The sequence below is a fragment of the Carassius auratus genome, chromosome 8 (assembly GCF_003368295.1).
Source record: "Carassius auratus strain Wakin chromosome 8, ASM336829v1, whole genome shotgun sequence".
NCBI lineage: Eukaryota > Metazoa > Chordata > Actinopteri > Cypriniformes > Cyprinidae > Carassius > Carassius auratus.
Genome location: NC_039250.1, coordinates 5,837,501 through 5,854,050, shown reverse-complemented (window position 1 = coordinate 5,854,050; position 16,550 = coordinate 5,837,501). Strand labels below are relative to the sequence as shown.

Genomic DNA, 16,550 nt, shown 5'->3' with positions numbered 1-16,550 from the left:
TTAACCAACTTTTGGCAGTGTTGGCAGGTGCCAAATCCTGCTGGAAAATGAAATCATCTGGTCAGCAGAAGGAAGCATGAAGTGCTCCAAAATTACTTGGTATGTAACAGGTGCAGTGACTTTGGTTTTCAAAAAAGACAATGGACCAACACCAGCAGATGACATTGCACCCCAAATCATCACAGACTGTGGAAACTTAACACTGGACTTCGAACAACTTGAGCTATGAGCTTCTCCATCCTTCCTCCAAATTAAATACAGAACATGCTCTCATCTGAAAAGACGACTTTGGACCAATGGCAACAGTCCAGTTCTTCTTCTCCTTAGCCCAGGTAAGACGCCTCTGATGTTGTCTGTGGTTCAGGAGTGCCTTAACAAAAGGAATACGACAACTGTAGCCAAATTCTTTGACACGTCTGTATGCCTTGACCCCAGCCCCAAATTCTTGAATTGATTTTGCTTGACAATCCTCATAAGGCTGCAGTTCTCTTGCTTGGTTGTGCATCTTTTTCTTCCACACTTTTTCCTTCCACTCAACTTTCTGTTAATATGCTTGGATACAGCACTCTGTGAACAGCCAGCTTCTTTGGCAATGAATGTTTGTGGTTTACCCTCCTTGTGAAGGGTGTCAATGATTGTCTTGTGGACAACTGTCAGATCAGCAGTCTTCCCCATGATTGTGTAGTCTAGTGAACCAAACTGAGAGACCATTTTGAAGGCTCAGGAAACCTTTGCAGGCGTTTTGAGTTGATAAGCTGACTGGCATGTCAACATATTCTAATTTGTTGAGATAGTGAATTGGTGGGTTTTTGTTAAATGTAAGCCAAAATCATCACAATTAAAATAACCAAAGTCTGTGTGCATTAAATTTATTTAATACACGATTTTCACAATTTGAGTTGAATTACTAAAATAAATAACTTTTCCACGACATTCTAATTGATTGAGATCCACCTGTAAATTCATAATAGCATACAATTCTTACTATTTCTGCTTTATATATGCCATATCTCATGTAGTGAATTGAGTCGGTACACGCTACTAAAGACAGACTGCTATTGTTTCAGTTTTGCAAATTCGATATTGCTTTGTTATCTAAATAACTTCCACAACATCTTGATGTGGCTTTGTACACCTTGACACTGTGTGTATGTTGGCATTGTTACTTATGAGCCATGAGTTCTTTTTCATTTTGCACTTGTTTTATTAAAAAAGTCAGAACCCACGCTGATTTTAGTGGCGTAGAATAGTATATTTGTTCAAGTATTGGATAACTACATGTGCCACTCAACTAAACCACACCCTCCTGAGTACCAACCCTCCCCTCCTAAATCTAATATGATAATCACATATGGTAATGCACATAAACTGATCTGTGTGTGTGTGTATACACAAAAAAAACAACAACAAAAAAACAATAATAGTATATAGTATGAAAGAAATATTAACTGGACAAATGTTGTTAGAATTTTTGGATTTTATTCATTAAATAAATAAATTAGGAATTATGTACACAATAAATATTTGGTAAGGACAGAGGGGGAAAAACAATAATTAAAAAGAAACAATAATTATGTTTGCAGATTAGGACATGCATGTGTGATCCATCAACATTTTACCACACATACACACAAGAAGTCTGTTTCTTGTCAAACAAGGCCTGGTCCCAGCCCAGATTTTCTTTTCTCTCTATAATGTTTTTGATCACATCATTCCTCTTCACTCCAGTCTCTGAATTTCAGCATTTGTAAATCAACAGAGTCTATCTTGGTTATAAACCTTTCCATAGCTCCATCAGGTTCACATCCAGTGGACATCAGGTTCAACAAGCCCTCCTCTGTGCCCTTGCGCCGAAAGAAATCATCAGATCTTGCTGAGTCAGTGGCCAACTGTTCTCCTCATCTGTCAGTCTCAGTTGCATCTCTGCAGCAGCATGTTCAATGCATACTCCAGACGACTCCGCAGGTCCGCAGTGCAGCCCGTGCTGAGCAACGTGCTCAGATGGAAGGTGGTGGAGGTTCGCTCTTCGTTGATGTACGTCAGCAGATATTCGTCCTGCTGTGTGCACAGGATGAGCTTGGTGTGGTCGTGGTAGAAGTTCACCTGTTGGAAGATGAAGAAAAAGGTTTTGTTATTCTGGAACAGACGTGAAACACTCTCAGAGGATGCAGGATGTTATTACAGCAGGGTTTGTGACCTTCTTCTTCCCACAGTGCTATAGTAAACACAGCTTTTTATCTGAACAAAGACAGACCTGACTGATAACTACCCAGGGGTCTGATGGGCGTAGAGCACTAGACAGTAGCTTTTTACATGAGGAATAAAGTTCTACCAACTGCTGCATTAAAGGAACAGTTCTCACAAAATGAATATTCTGTCATTTCCGTCTTTCAGAGAACAAAAAACAGATGTCTTTTCCATACAATGAAAATCTCAATCTATGACAATGACAATCTCAATTAATACTTCAGAAATGACAGTAAATTATACATGTTCTGCGATGACATCATATACAGGTTTAAGAGCTGCTTTGTAATGAATAAAGATTTTACCTGGAATGTGCCATCGTTGAAAAGCATCAATAAAGCTCTGTCTGATTTCAGCCACTGCAGAAGATATATTCTGGTCTTCTGGGTGTCTTGTTCACTTATCATATCACCTCCCTGCATGAAAAACAAGGATAAACAATATATTAACACAACAATGTCTTGTACAACCTGAAGTCTAGACCAGAATATTAAGTCTTTGAATTCTAGACTGTAACAATTTGAATACTGAATGCAAACATAAGGGTTGAATCTAAGAGCACACTCACATCCATCAAATTCTCCTCCATGTAGTGTGCAAAGTACTTGAGGATGGTGACCTGGGCCACAGCATTCTCAGGAACCTCAGTAACAGAGAAAACAGACCTCTGGCTGAGGGCAGCATACTGATAAACTGTCCTATAAAAAACAAAGACAACATCGATTTATCAACTACACAGTCAATTCAACCCAATGCTCACAGTTTGTATCTGCAGCCTTACATATATATGAGGTCTATGACTAATGCTTGCTCTTTTATAATATTTCATGTGTAATGCCATTTGTCATTCAACTGACATTTCTAGGATATTGGTGCAGTTTTTCTTTCTTCCTGAAAACTAGGGATAAGAATCATAAGGAATAATATTGGGTATACTGGATATACACTACAATTCAAAAATAGGTCAGATTTTCTAAAAATGTCTCTTATTCTTATCAAGGCTGCGTTTATTTGATCAAAAATTCAGTAAAGTGTTAAAAAACATAATTATATAATAAAATATTATGATATTTTTATATATATAAAAAATTAAATAATAATAATAATTGCAAAGCTGATTTTCACCAGACATTACTCAAGACTTTTAGATTTTTTTTAGTTCAGTTGCTTAATATTTTTTTATATATATATTCAGGATTCTTTAATGAACAGATAAATGTAAGTCTTCAATTTCCACTTTTGATAATTTGAATGCATTAACAAATGTATTGAATTTATAAAAGTTTAGATTTTTTGTAAACAATTACTGACCCCACATGTATGAATCGTGGTGCATATCAGAGAATACTGTATTGTAATAATTTCATAATTAGGAACTGCTTAATAAGTATGTGTTGTGTAATGCTTGCCTACTTAAAAAAATGAATCAGATTGGAATTACATATAAACATTTGTTTGGGGTTAAACTTTTAATGAATATTTTAAAAAGAGCGGACCTGAGTTAGCAAACAGTCAGCTTGAAGCACCTACTTCTTGTCAGAGAGGAGACTCATGTGCGTTCCGTTGTTGAAAAGGACGCCCACTGTATTGTCAGACAGCTGATAGCCAAAGCCGTATTTGTTGGAGTAGTCAACCCACTTAGTCACCCACTTCAAGCTATTACAACCATTTCCTCTGGGAAGGCTGTCCGCTGTGGGAAAAAGGGGCACTGTTAAATGCAAAGATCGTATATTTTCTTTACTCTATAGAATGGATTCGTTATAGAAAACCAAGGTGTGAAGTGTAACGTATAATGTGTCTTATTTACCTTTAGGCATGTGTTCAAGACAGCCTCTCAGAACACTAATAACAGCCTCTGCCACAGTGCCAGTGGTGCTGTCTTCAAGACCTATGGAGAGACAGCGGGATACATTGCATCAGCTTGTGAAACTAATGAGCTGGAGTCAGAGCCAACAGGTGAAACACACGTATAACACACACTTACATTCACTGCTGCTGCTGCAGCTGCCCAAGCTGCCTCTAACAATCAAGTGAATGGTATCTCTTGTCTGCGGCCTTCCAGCAGTTGCCTGGGTAACGGGCTTTCTTGTAGGTGCTGACGGATTTCCTCCTTCCTAAAGAGGAAAAATCGCAGCATATGTGTCATGAATGACCTAACACTTAACTTTCATTAATATCTCAGAGTTGGCGATGAATTCCTTATTATAGCCTACTATAAAGGGAAAAAATGCTCACCTCGGATGAGTGTGTAGTAATCTGATTACTGATGGAAGACTTTCTGAAATCTTGACGGAGCTTGAATATCTCTTCCTCTTCTTTGGCTAAGCGATCTGTCGGACGAAAAACAGTTATTCATGGGGTCATCTGAAATGAGTAGTGCATTAGTTAACTGAAGCAAGAACTTACTTATATTTTCATAGTACTTGGCTTTGTCCTTCTTGCCACCGAAGAGAGCAGCGGCTGCCTTTTTGAAGAAGCTTTTGGCTGGACTGGAAATGTGGAAGTCTGGGGCAGAATGGCAGCAGCTGACAGGCAGAGTTTCTGGCATGAAGCCCTGCGGGGCGAAATCAAGACACAAACATTGGAGGAAAAGTCCAACTGCTTGGCTGGATATACTTAATCTACTGCGGCGCAACAAATAAACTTACCTGGGTGAAAAATTCATGCCGAATGATGTCATCCAGGTGCGGGCGGTCCACAGGGTTCTGTGCGAGCATGCCGGAAATGAGCTGTTTGGCGGGGAGAGAGAGCGAGGCCGGGATGGTGTAGCGGGCCTCTCGGATACAGCGGTATGTCTCCTTCAGGTTAGTGGTCTCGAATGGAGGTTTACCCAGAAGCATGGTGTACCTGAAGAGGAAGAAGTGAAATGTGTCATTAAGAATAGTTGCACCAAATTAAAATAGTAATTAATTTTTTTTGACAAGAGCAACCAGCACATTCTTCAAAAACGAACCACATTTTGTTTGTGTTCATTGGATGAAAGAAGGACATTTAGGCTAGAAATGACACGAGGTTGAGTAAATTATCACAAAATAGGTCATCACTGGTGACAAACTGTAAACCACATGCTGCTAATATGACATTCAAGCATAAAAGCTGAAGCATAATCACTGATTACAATGGCATACACAACTAGAATGGAAAAGTAGACATTTATTGATAGAGCGAGTATGAATCGGCATTCATTGCCTATTCAAACCAAACGATTTATAAATATAGAACGTATAAAGTAAACCATGTAAATCTGAGGGCGATAAACTTACATGACACAGCCCAAAGCCCACACGTCAGACTCCCAGCCGTGGCCCTGTTTGTTCAGCACTTCTGGGGACAGGTAGTTGGGTGTACCGCAGATCGTTTTGCGTCTGTTGCTGACCGGCTCCAGTTTGGCAGCCAGCCCAAAATCTCCCACTTTCAGCTCCATTGAGTCATTCACAAACAGGTTGCCTTTGAATGGTAAAACCGAAGATTTTTAACTAATTATAAACTGATGAAATTTTAATAAACATCATGCACGTACAGTGAGTGTACGCATACATACCTAGTTTCAAATCACGATGCAGGATTTCTAAATCGTGAAGGTATTTCAAAGCGGACACTGTCTGTTTCAAGTAATACCTCACTTCAGGTTCTGTTAGGACTTTACGTGCCTTCAGTATATGGGCCAGTGACTAAAAAAGATTACCAGAAGTCAGTCAGGGGGCACACTGTCATTTGCAATACATATTACACATTAATACACTTAGACTTTTAAACTTACTCTTCTACTGCAGTACTCCAACAGAATATAGATGTTGTCTTTGTCTTCAAAGTGGTGGTAGAAATGCACTATGTGTTTGTGACTGAGAGCTCTGTGCAAGTCAATCTCTCGATTTATCTGGAACAACAGAATACAGAAGTGTGAGGTTTTTGATCGATCGTTTGTGCACTGCAATTTATGTAGCCTATGCCATGTGTCTGTCCTACCTTCTCTCTCTGGTGCGGTTTTGACACACGTGAATGCGGGATGATTTTAGCTGCATAGACTTTACTTGAAGACAGGTCGGTCATTTCATAGCACTTTGCAAAGCCCCCCTATGTCATAGAGAAAGTATAACATAACTTTAATGTTAAACAAGATAAAGAGGTTTTCGAGAAGCAATGTAACCATAATCAATGCATGCACAGACAGACACATTAAAAAGTAAACGCAAAAGTAATGCAACCATGCACACTGAATAGCAGTACTTTTTCAAATAGAATAATACATTTCACATCAAATAATAAAATAATGTTGAATAAATAAAATATTGTAAACAATATCAGCATTAATAATAAGTCCATTACCTTTCCGAGAACTTTTCCACGGCAGTAACATTTCCCAGTGTTGGGGTCTGTAATAATTCTGGAATACTCTGTGCTGGTCCGACTGTTATCCTCTGGCTTTTTCCATCCTTGCTCACTTATTTTATTGAGCTCACACATCTTATCGTTGTGTGTCGTTATAGCTGGGTAAGAGGTATTCCTCAGTGTCTCCATGGCTCTGTGTGTTACTGTGTGTGCTGTCAAAGGGCTGCTGGACCGGCGTGTCTCCTCGCATTTATACCACAGCACCGCGCGCGTCTGCTCTAGACGAACTGCGTCACGAGCGGGGAAGACCCTATATGGAGTGTGAGCTCTGTCATCTATGAACTACCTCACTGTATCCATTATTAAACATCCTAGACACCTCATAGACAACTACTAGGCAAAGATTATGGCTTAAAATCAGGTCTATATGAGCTATGATGTATATCCACACAGCAATCTCTCACATAGTGATAAATACACATCTTGTATGTCGGTCAAAGGCAGGTGAATATATCTACAACTTTTGAGAAATAAGAGAGATATTGGCAGTTTACTGATGTTGCCAATGTATTGTGGTTTAATAAGCTAAATGAACGATGGTAAAGACATTTGTACGATGGTAAAGACATTGAAACCGTCAGATTCACGGAAGAGTGTCAGAGCATCACCATGTGGCCAAAGTGACACACAACACCTTGCATGTTCCCTTTTTAAAGCATTTTGATACGTTTTTGAAATATAATAACTACTAAACATGCTAGATAAACTATTACCTAAAATATAATTCAAATAGCATAGCTTAAAACATTTCAAATATCAGTATCCCCCATTTAAATTGGTATTTTGGCCTGTCCAACATCAGGGCTTGAGCTTCTCGACTCTGTAATAATAAAAATCATACAAGAATGTTATAATTTTGATGTTAATTTTCATTTAGATCAAAGTAGCTTTATGTACTATTATTTATTATTTCATTTTACTTATCAAAACATATTTAGCTGCTTATTTTGTTAATTAAATTAATAAAAAATATACATGTATTTTCTACATTTGTGGGAAGAATAATGCAAGTCTGACACACATGTAATAGACAGCCATGTAATCTTCATAATTTTTTGGGGACTTTGCAATTCTAGGAGATATTAAAATACAGTTTGTTGAAAGCAGAGTAATTTTGGCTCTTTATTTCACAGTTCATTTTACAATTTCACGACAGACAAACAACATGTCATAAAACCTACCTGCAGTAACAGAAAAGGGAAAAAATGCAGTCCCTAAAATAAAAAAAGGAATTATTCTATACTTTATTATGCGTGCATATGTCTTCTAAAAGTGACTGGTACCTTTCAGGCAGCGCTAAAATGCAAAACAGAAAGCTTTTTGACACAAGGGAAGATGCTTTTTCATCTCATGGTAGTTTGTGTATATCTTTTATATCATATGCCCAAGTCTGGTCTAGTCCTTCACCCTCAGTGGCTGTGGGAGTCCAGTCAGGAAATGGGAAGCGACAGGCAATCACACGAGCCTCATCTGGTAACTCCTTCTCCAGTTTCCTACCCAACACCTCCATCTGTAGTCCACAGAGCACATTGTATTGAGCAAGGTAATCATTGGCAAGACAGACAGGTATTTTCTGCATTAGTGTTTTGCATTTACAAGCATGACTTCTTCTACAACACATAGTTTACAATTATGTAAATTCTCCAAAATTAGCCTAGCCTAATATATTCTTCAGAGTAAATCATAGCACTATCAAGAATATATTTAAATGATGTCATTTGTTGCACTGATTTCTAAAGAGACTATTTTAATACTCAGCTCAGTATAAATGGAGAAAGGACATCTGTGCATACTTACCACTCCGGGTGCCAAGAAAACAGTCACATTGTTATATTTGGACAAATCGGTCTGTGGAAGCAAGCAACAAAACTGAATCATCGACACTTGGACATGTGAAATTAAATCAGAAATAAAATACGCACGTGGTGCATGTGGATTTTTTCAATAGGTGTTTTTCCAAACAGTTGTAGAATCAGTGCAGGTGTTGGTCTGAAATTGTTGACCTATAGCAGTGGTTCTCAACCGTTTTGATGCAAAGGACCAAATATTAACAGTGTGTATATATAAATGTATTGTATAAAAATTTTTTTATAATGTTTTAAGGATGAATAAAAAGTTAAATGAGGAATAGAAATAAACGCTGAAGTAAAATAAATACTTAAAGTTTAAAAAACACACGGTTTTGCTGCTAAAAATAATTTTGTAACAGAAAACACATATCATTAAGTGGCCAAGCTGACATGGTTATTGACTGATATGATCATCAACTAAATTATTAACAGAAATTTGGAGTGTTGATATAGGTACAATAAATTGATGAAAGATAAATAAAAATAACAGATATTGAGGCAGCTGTTTGTGTGAAATCCCACCTGGTGCTTGTGCACATTGCTTTAATCCCCCTTTAATGTCTGTTTTAGTATCCCTACATGCCAACATTTACCTAACCAATGGAGTTGGAGGCGGAACTATTTATTTTACTGGCCAATGGAAGAGAAGCTGAAAATCTGTCTGAAAACCATTATTTTTATAATTCCACCTAACCTATAACATCCTTTACCCTACCTTCCAAAAGTCCTGGTTTATAAAAGTCGCAGAGCTGGATGGTATTCCTTTCCACTTTGCTTTGACTCTGGCATATCCAGTTAGGATAGAATTGATTTCAAAGCCAGTGCACTGGAAACCCTCTACAGTGGCAGAAAATACCTACAAAACACATAAAGCCAAACCTACACTTCGAGAACCAGGGTCTGTGATATTTATGTCAGTTATATCTGGACAAAGCAGACTGCCTGTGGCTCATATTGTTTGCTTGCCATGTTTAAAAGTAACCAAGAATAATATTTTTAACTGTAAGACCAATGATTCTTGCTATTAAATACGTGTGCAGGGGGAAAAGTTTTTTCCATCCAAATTTGAGAGTTAATGAGATCTATTTTTTGAACACAAAAGAGGCAGCCCCAGGTAGGCTGCCCAGTGGCCATTATCTTCATGCGAAATGACTGTATAAATAACCCAAAGATTAGTCATTTCATTTTTGAAAGCCAAGCCCCAAGAGCTTAAAAGTGAGCAACATCTAAAAGCAAAGTCATGCAAAATTATAAATAGCATGTTTTCCAATATTTTTCTTTGGTTTTACATTTCGTATACATTATCTCCCACCCAGCTAAGCATCTCACCATGTATTTTGGTGAGAAAGTAGTCATCTGCAGAAAGCCATCAGAAGCATCTGAAACAGAAAGTGCTTAGAAGCACAAAACTTCATGTGTAAATCTGTAATAACGCTTAGAGTTATATATATATACATTATTAGGATTTTTGTTAGATGTCATTGTTAGGTTTAGGATTAAAATATATGCATTGGTATTGTGCAGAAGGATTGGTAGTAAGCACAGTGTTTGGAAATACATGTCATACAATCAGTTCATTATCATTTAACATGGTCAATGTTAAAGACTCACCAGTCTCCCATCACCAGATCCCAGATCTGCCAGACACCCTGCTCTCCCATGCAGGAGTTTCAGTACATTCTGGGTCTGTGTACTACTGGAGGGCAAATACGGCACCTAGGCAATATTAATTTCACTTACATCAGTGATTAATTGATTGATTGATTTTCTCTCTGCAGGACTATAAATCTAAACGTGGTAAAGTGCAAACTGTTGCCATCTAAAGTGATCAACAGGGTATTGAAGGAATAGCTGAGCAAAGTTATAAATAGCTGCCAATACATTGTATATGATTTTTTTTCAGTACCTTGAGACATATGGGTACTTTCCGAAAACCAGGAAGTGCAAATAATGACCAGAGGCCATAAGCTCCCACAAGCAAAGCACCAGATGCTGCTGTGACAAGTGGCTTTTCCTGAGCATGATTGGAGAGCTTGCAACTTTTATGCTGTAGGATGACCTCCACTGAATCCTCCATAATGGAAGACTAGCGGGAAAAACAGACAGCCTAATGTACATGACTCATCTGGAAAAATAAATCTGATAAATTCTGACTTGCACCCCATCAGTCACATTTTATATGAAATGTTTTCCCCTCCACATGCATGCAGGCCATAGCTCAAAAGTACAAAGTAGTTTGTAGAGGTCTTCAGCCACTAGAGAGCGCTACCAATCCACAGTGGAAACAAAGTTTAAAACGTTTGTTTACCAAAAGAGATTATTATATAGTACAGTCATGAACAGAGTATGTAGGCGTAAGTAATATGTTTTACCACCTGAACGCGAATATCAGAGATTCAATTTCCTTTAAAAGCATTGTCCACAAAAGCGTGAATGCGTTTACTTCAAGTTTACAGGACAAACAACCAACCCCTGCACAATTTACCAGCAACACATTAAACGAAAAGATAGTAGACAACTAAAAATCGGTTTACCTTTTGCATGCCACTGCATTTACTGTGTGTTTTTTGTACGAGGAATACGTGACATTCCTGTAAACAACACATGCGCATGCGAAAGTGGGATGGGCAATAGTTCTACTATGACGAAGGCCTAGCTCATTAATATTAACAACATTATACTGGCATCCTTTTGCGAGGTATGATTTTATGAATATTAAATACATGATGATACTTTTTTTTTTTTTTTGTAACCGCCTCTATAACGTTAGCTCAGATCATGGACATTAAAATGTACGTTATAATAGTAGGATTCGTAAACTTTACATTTCATTTAGCCAATTCATATATAACATGCTGTGTAACAATGTTGTTCGAATGAGTGCATTTGTAATATTAGTTAAAGCAACTATATATACTATATATATGACGTCTCAATGGGATTAACCATTGAGAGTTCACAGTCTCTTCTTTCAGGGAGAACTTGTCAAGACGGCAGCGCATAGCGTTGAATCAACTGAAACACTTTCAATTACAATAACAGAAATTATTAAAGTGCATTATTATATTATTAAAATGAAATCTAATATTTTTGAATTTCACAATATGTCCTTCAGACGTTTTCTATATGAGTAATGTTTTTGTTTACTTTTTCCCCATTTTATTCAGTCGTTTTTTGTTCATTCACATTTGTAATATTGTATAACTGTTTTTAATATTTATCATATTATTTATAATATACTGTACACATAATCTTTTTATTATTTTATGCAATCCACAAATGTATGATGTAGTTAATGTTTTTCTATATGATGAGATGCAGTTGTCTCTGATCCGCCCCCTGCTGTCTGCAGACCGCACTCACACTCTGGCCGGATGTGGGATGAGTGTCTGATGACGTCCATTGCGAGCATCACTGCATCCAACATTTATCCCAACAGCCGACTCCACCTCTCCAAAAACGAAAAAAAAAAAACTATATTTTATTAGGATTAAATAAGAATCCGTTCATTGTATTCTCTTTAAAACAATGGAGTTATACGGAAAGGTAAGTGAGAAAACGGCGTTATATATATATATATATATATATATACATATAATGTTGTTTGGTCTTAATGGAGCCACGCAAAAAGAAACATAAATGGCTAATTTATTCATACTGTAAAAACTAAGTTTCGTTTAATAAGATTTGTTATTTGACAGCGTCCATAATAATGTCCGGTCATGAAAGGTTTATAAAATGTATGAAAAGCAACATCAGTGACGACAAAAGCATTCAGTCGTAAAAGCTAATTTCTTCATAAGAGCTGCTTATTCAAACATTCTTGGTTGTTTAGATGTAAGGATATTATGAATACACATGTTGATTACAGCTCTCATTTACAACTCAAATGTCTCATCATCTATGGCCCACTTCATATATAGTTTCCATCTATTATTATAAGCATTAGTTGTTTGAAGACTATTAGCGTTTAATTTCCAGGGCTTGTCTGAAAATAAACGCTCAGCCCGGAAACAGACAGGCTGCGTCTCAAAACCTTCTGAGCTCTTTCTGGTGTATGATAGCCACCTATCGCGTCCCCACGCGCCTGTTAATCAATTTAATCTTCCCAGCTAAATGTGAGCATATAAAGTTTCTAAAACAAGATGTTATGTTTTTTTAGGTCACAATTTTAGAGACAAAAATAGAGTCAAATTTTTTTATTTATTTGTGTGTGTGTGTGTGCGTGTGTGAATATATATATATATATATATATATATATATATATATATAATAAGAAAAATTAATTTATAGTTCAGAACTTAAAAATTCAAATCATTTTGGATACAAATGTTAAAGATGGGATTAATGGGTTATATTCTAAAATGCTGTAGGACACTTACTAGTCTTCAGGGCAGTCATGGACAGCTCCTGGTGCTGACTTACAAAGACTGCCATAAAAAGACTGGTTAAAAACACATAGAGAGAACTGAGTCTTTAATGAAATCCAGAAGGCCTCTCTCTCCCTCTTTCTCTCTCTCACTCTCTATTTATAATATCATGTTACTACATATGAAATACTATAATTACATGTCTACCATATTGAGAGTTTACACAATATTGTCAGGCTGTAAACCTTTGATCTATTCATTACACTGTGTCTTTGTGTTCTCACAGATGGCTGCTACGCAAGACAACAAACAAAAGGAGAACTCTGATCAAAACTTTGATTACATGTTCAAGTTGTTGATCATTGGGAACAGCAGCGTTGGAAAAACATCCTTTCTCTTCCGCTACGCTGATGATACTTTCACATCTGCCTTTGTCAGTACGGTTGGCATCGACTTTAAGGTCAAAACTGTATATAAGAACGACAAAAGGATCAAGCTTCAGATCTGGGTAATTTATGTAAAAAAAACGAGTTTAAATCTTCTTTAACTCATCATTAATAATGTTTTTAATAGTTGGTAAAGCTTTGAAGGGTTGGATAAATCAATTTTAATATCACATGGGCTGATATTAACACTGGCTTATGGAAACAGAACATAGACCATTGACACCTTATCTAAGCCTTTAAATCAGCATCAGCAAAACTGATTTTTCAGATCAGATCGTGGCACACTTTTCTATTTTAGTCTTTCAGTGAAAGCGCTGCTACTTTTAGAGGTGACAAACCACCGTCTCGATCGTTTCTCGGACTCGGGCGCTCATTCATTTCACACATTTGTTGTAATGAATGTCTGTCCCAGACTAAATTAGATGAATAGTTCACCCCAACATGAAAATTGGCTAAAAATATACTCACCATCTGTTTATTTTTATTTTTTGGTGAAGTATTTTTAACTCTGTCTAACATAAATTAATGCTGGTCTTGTTATTTTTTAGGACACAGCTGGGCAGGAAAGGTACAGGACTATCACCACTGCCTACTACAGAGGGGCCATGGGCTTCATCCTAATGTATGACATTACTAACGAAGAGTCTTTTGCTGCTGTGCAGGACTGGTAAGTGGATTTAAAGCTTAAATGGTGCGTTATGACAGCCAGAGCTTCTGCTTTCAAAAGAAGTATTCATGAGCTTTTCATTGTGTGGGTTTGCAGAGGTGATCCTGCAGTTTCTGTCTGCCTGAAAGTGTGAGATATTTATGCCTGAAAGGGATAGTTAATGAAAAAATGAAATTGATGTACAGTAACCATTATGTCACCATCATGTAATTCTAAACTTGTATAAGAACTTAAAGGAAGTTGTTTTGAAGAACATTGGTAAGATGTTCTATATATGGATCCACTTTTCTTAAAATATCTTATTTTGTACTCCACAGAATAAATAAAGAAAATAAACAAATATTAGAATGTAACAACATTTTTGAGTGAACCATACTTTTAAGAGATCATTTTATAAAAGTAACTCCATAAAATATATTTTTGGTTCAGTGCTCAAAATGGTCCACGTAATTTTCAGAAAACAAATATTGTTTAAAAGTATAATTTCAATGATTAATTAAATGCAAAAATTAAATGCAAATTTTGTCATCATTTACTGATCTTCGTGTCTTTCCGGTGACTTTCTAGAAAGGAAATTGTGCACTGTATTTCAAGTCTTCTGAAGCCATACAATAGCAATGCGTGAAAGATATTCTACTGCTCCTGTAAATTACACATGAGCGTGATTTATCTTGTTAGTTGAAAAATACTTTTTGTACTAGAGAAAAAGATTTAAGTCATAATGACCTGCGAAACACAATACCTTAAAGTGGTTTTGAAGGAAATTGTATCACTTGAGTACAAATACCCCCAAAATAGACTGTAGTAATAAAGTGCCATTACATAAGGAACATGCTGCGGTAGAAATGAGAAATAGGAACAGAGAGAGGGACACAATCTGAAGAAGTGTGTTCGACATGCGTTTCCATTGATTCTGTGTGGCATGATGACATATTCATACAATAAAACTGTCAAAAGTTTTGGTATGAGTCTGGCACATCTTGTGCTGGAGGATATATCAGTGGCATTTGTACTGATGACAAGCATGTCTGCTCGCTTTTGTCTCGTCTTGTGTCAGGGCGACCCAGATTAAGACATACTCTTGGGACAATGCCCAGGTAATCCTCGCAGGAAACAAATGCGACATGGAGGAAGAGAGGATAGTTTCTGTGGACAGCGGGAGACTGCTAGCAGAACAGCTGGGTGAGTAAAAAAGTTATATATATATATATATATATATATATATATATATATATATATATATATATATATATATATATATATATAATGTGCACAATATTGGACTCATTTTAGCTGATATCCAATGCCGATACTGATATATATATGTATTTATATGTGCTGTGTATTTTTACATTTGGTTAGTTTTGAGAAAATACATTGTTTGGGTTTAGAACGAGTTTTAAAGAAATCAAGACTTTTATTCTGAAAGGAACACCTTAAATTGATCAAACTTGAAAGAAAATACATTTATAACATTACAAAAGGTTTATATTTCAAATAAATGCTGTTCTTTTGAAGTTTCTATTCATCAGATGCATCACAAACACATTAAGAAAACACAACTGTTTTCAACATTGATAATAATAATGTTGTCTCGAGCATCAAATTGATGATGATTAATAATTCATATTAGAATGATTTCTGAAGAATCACATGACACTGAAAACTGGAGTAATGGCAGCTTAAAAATCTGATTTTCCATCAAATTAATAGATTAGAAATGTAATCATAGAAGTCTTGATGAGCATAAGAGACTTTAAAAACACATTTCTTTTTTAAATCTAATGTGTATTCCCTTTACATATTAAACCTACCAATCTCTCTTTCTGAAAAGGATTTGAGTTTTTTGAGACAAGTGCAAAGGACAACATCAACATCAAGCAGACTTTTGAACGCTTGGTGGACATAATTTGCGACAAGATGTCAGACACACTTGAGGCCGACCCCTCGGTCACCACAGGAACGCCCACAGCCCGTCTGACGGACAACGTGTCGCCCCCGCAGCAGTCTGACTGTAGCTGCTAGTGTTCTCCGTCCAGGCCGTTCACTTCTGTCTTCTGACACAGAATAAGTTACTGAACCTCAAATCTTTGACCTGGCTTTTGGTGTTAATGACATAGCAAATTAGCAAGATTGTGCCAAACACAAGTGTCAAACTTTGTCCTTCCTTTATGCCATTATACCAGTATAAAGGTCTTTTTTCAGGGGTTGTTAGTGTACCTGTATTCCCTGCACTGCAAAATCTCTCCTATTACCGTATTTTTCGGACTATATGTCGCACCTGAGTATAAGTCGCACCGGTCCAAAAATACGTCATGATGAGGAAAAAAACATATATAAGTCACACTGGACTGTAAGTCGCATTTATTTAGAACCAAGGACAGCGAGAGGGCGCTCTATGCTGCCAGAGATGCTGCTCAGTGCTCCTGTAGTCTACCACTGAAAACATAGAGCGCCCTCTCGCGACTGGAGACGGTAATGTTTTTTCTTGGTTCATGTCTCTTAGTTCATTTCTCTTGGTTTATGTAAAATGAATTTTGATAAGTCGCAGGACCAGCCAAACTATGAAAAAAGTGTGACT

At 36.8% G+C, this 16,550-nt stretch overlaps 3 protein-coding genes across 4 annotated transcripts; 1 reads left to right on the top strand and 2 right to left on the bottom strand.

The window, feature by feature from the left end:
• Window positions 1-1,457: 1,457 nt before the first annotated feature.
• Window positions 1,458-7,387, bottom strand: plk2b (polo-like kinase 2b (Drosophila)). Its single transcript, XM_026269273.1, has 15 exons — window positions 7,350-7,387; window positions 6,574-6,886; window positions 6,214-6,321; window positions 6,008-6,124; window positions 5,789-5,918; window positions 5,511-5,694; window positions 4,896-5,094; window positions 4,654-4,801; window positions 4,483-4,577; window positions 4,232-4,361; window positions 4,055-4,135; window positions 3,778-3,937; window positions 2,816-2,945; window positions 2,553-2,663; window positions 1,458-2,103 (listed from the first exon to the last, which is right to left on the bottom strand). Exons 1-15 carry the CDS (start codon window positions 7,370-7,372, stop codon window positions 1,912-1,914), a joined length of 2,121 nt encoding a protein of 706 aa, XP_026125058.1. The 5' UTR covers window positions 7,373-7,387; the 3' UTR covers window positions 1,458-1,911.
• A 357-nt stretch (window positions 7,388-7,744) lies between these two features.
• Window positions 7,745-11,128, bottom strand: LOC113107084 (protein N-lysine methyltransferase FAM173A). 2 transcript variants are annotated; one of them, XM_026269274.1, is made up of 6 exons: window positions 11,021-11,128; window positions 10,393-10,572; window positions 10,098-10,202; window positions 9,202-9,342; window positions 8,434-8,484; window positions 7,745-8,146 (listed from the first exon to the last, which is right to left on the bottom strand). In XM_026269274.1, the coding sequence occupies exons 1-6, from the start codon at window positions 11,096-11,098 to the stop codon at window positions 7,985-7,987; spliced, it is 717 nt and encodes a 238-aa protein (XP_026125059.1). In that variant the 5' UTR covers window positions 11,099-11,128; the 3' UTR covers window positions 7,745-7,984. The 2 variants fall into 2 exon arrangements, with proteins under 2 accessions (XP_026125059.1, XP_026125060.1); XM_026269275.1 differs by lacking the exon at window positions 9,202-9,342.
• A 767-nt stretch (window positions 11,129-11,895) lies between these two features.
• rab3c (RAB3C, member RAS oncogene family) lies at window positions 11,896-16,333 on the top strand. Its single transcript, XM_026268757.1, has 5 exons — window positions 11,896-12,032; window positions 13,143-13,364; window positions 13,851-13,969; window positions 15,027-15,151; window positions 15,804-16,333. The coding sequence occupies exons 1-5, from the start codon at window positions 12,015-12,017 to the stop codon at window positions 15,992-15,994; spliced, it is 675 nt and encodes a 224-aa protein (XP_026124542.1). The 5' UTR covers window positions 11,896-12,014; the 3' UTR covers window positions 15,995-16,333.
• Window positions 16,334-16,550: the final 217 nt, after the last annotated feature.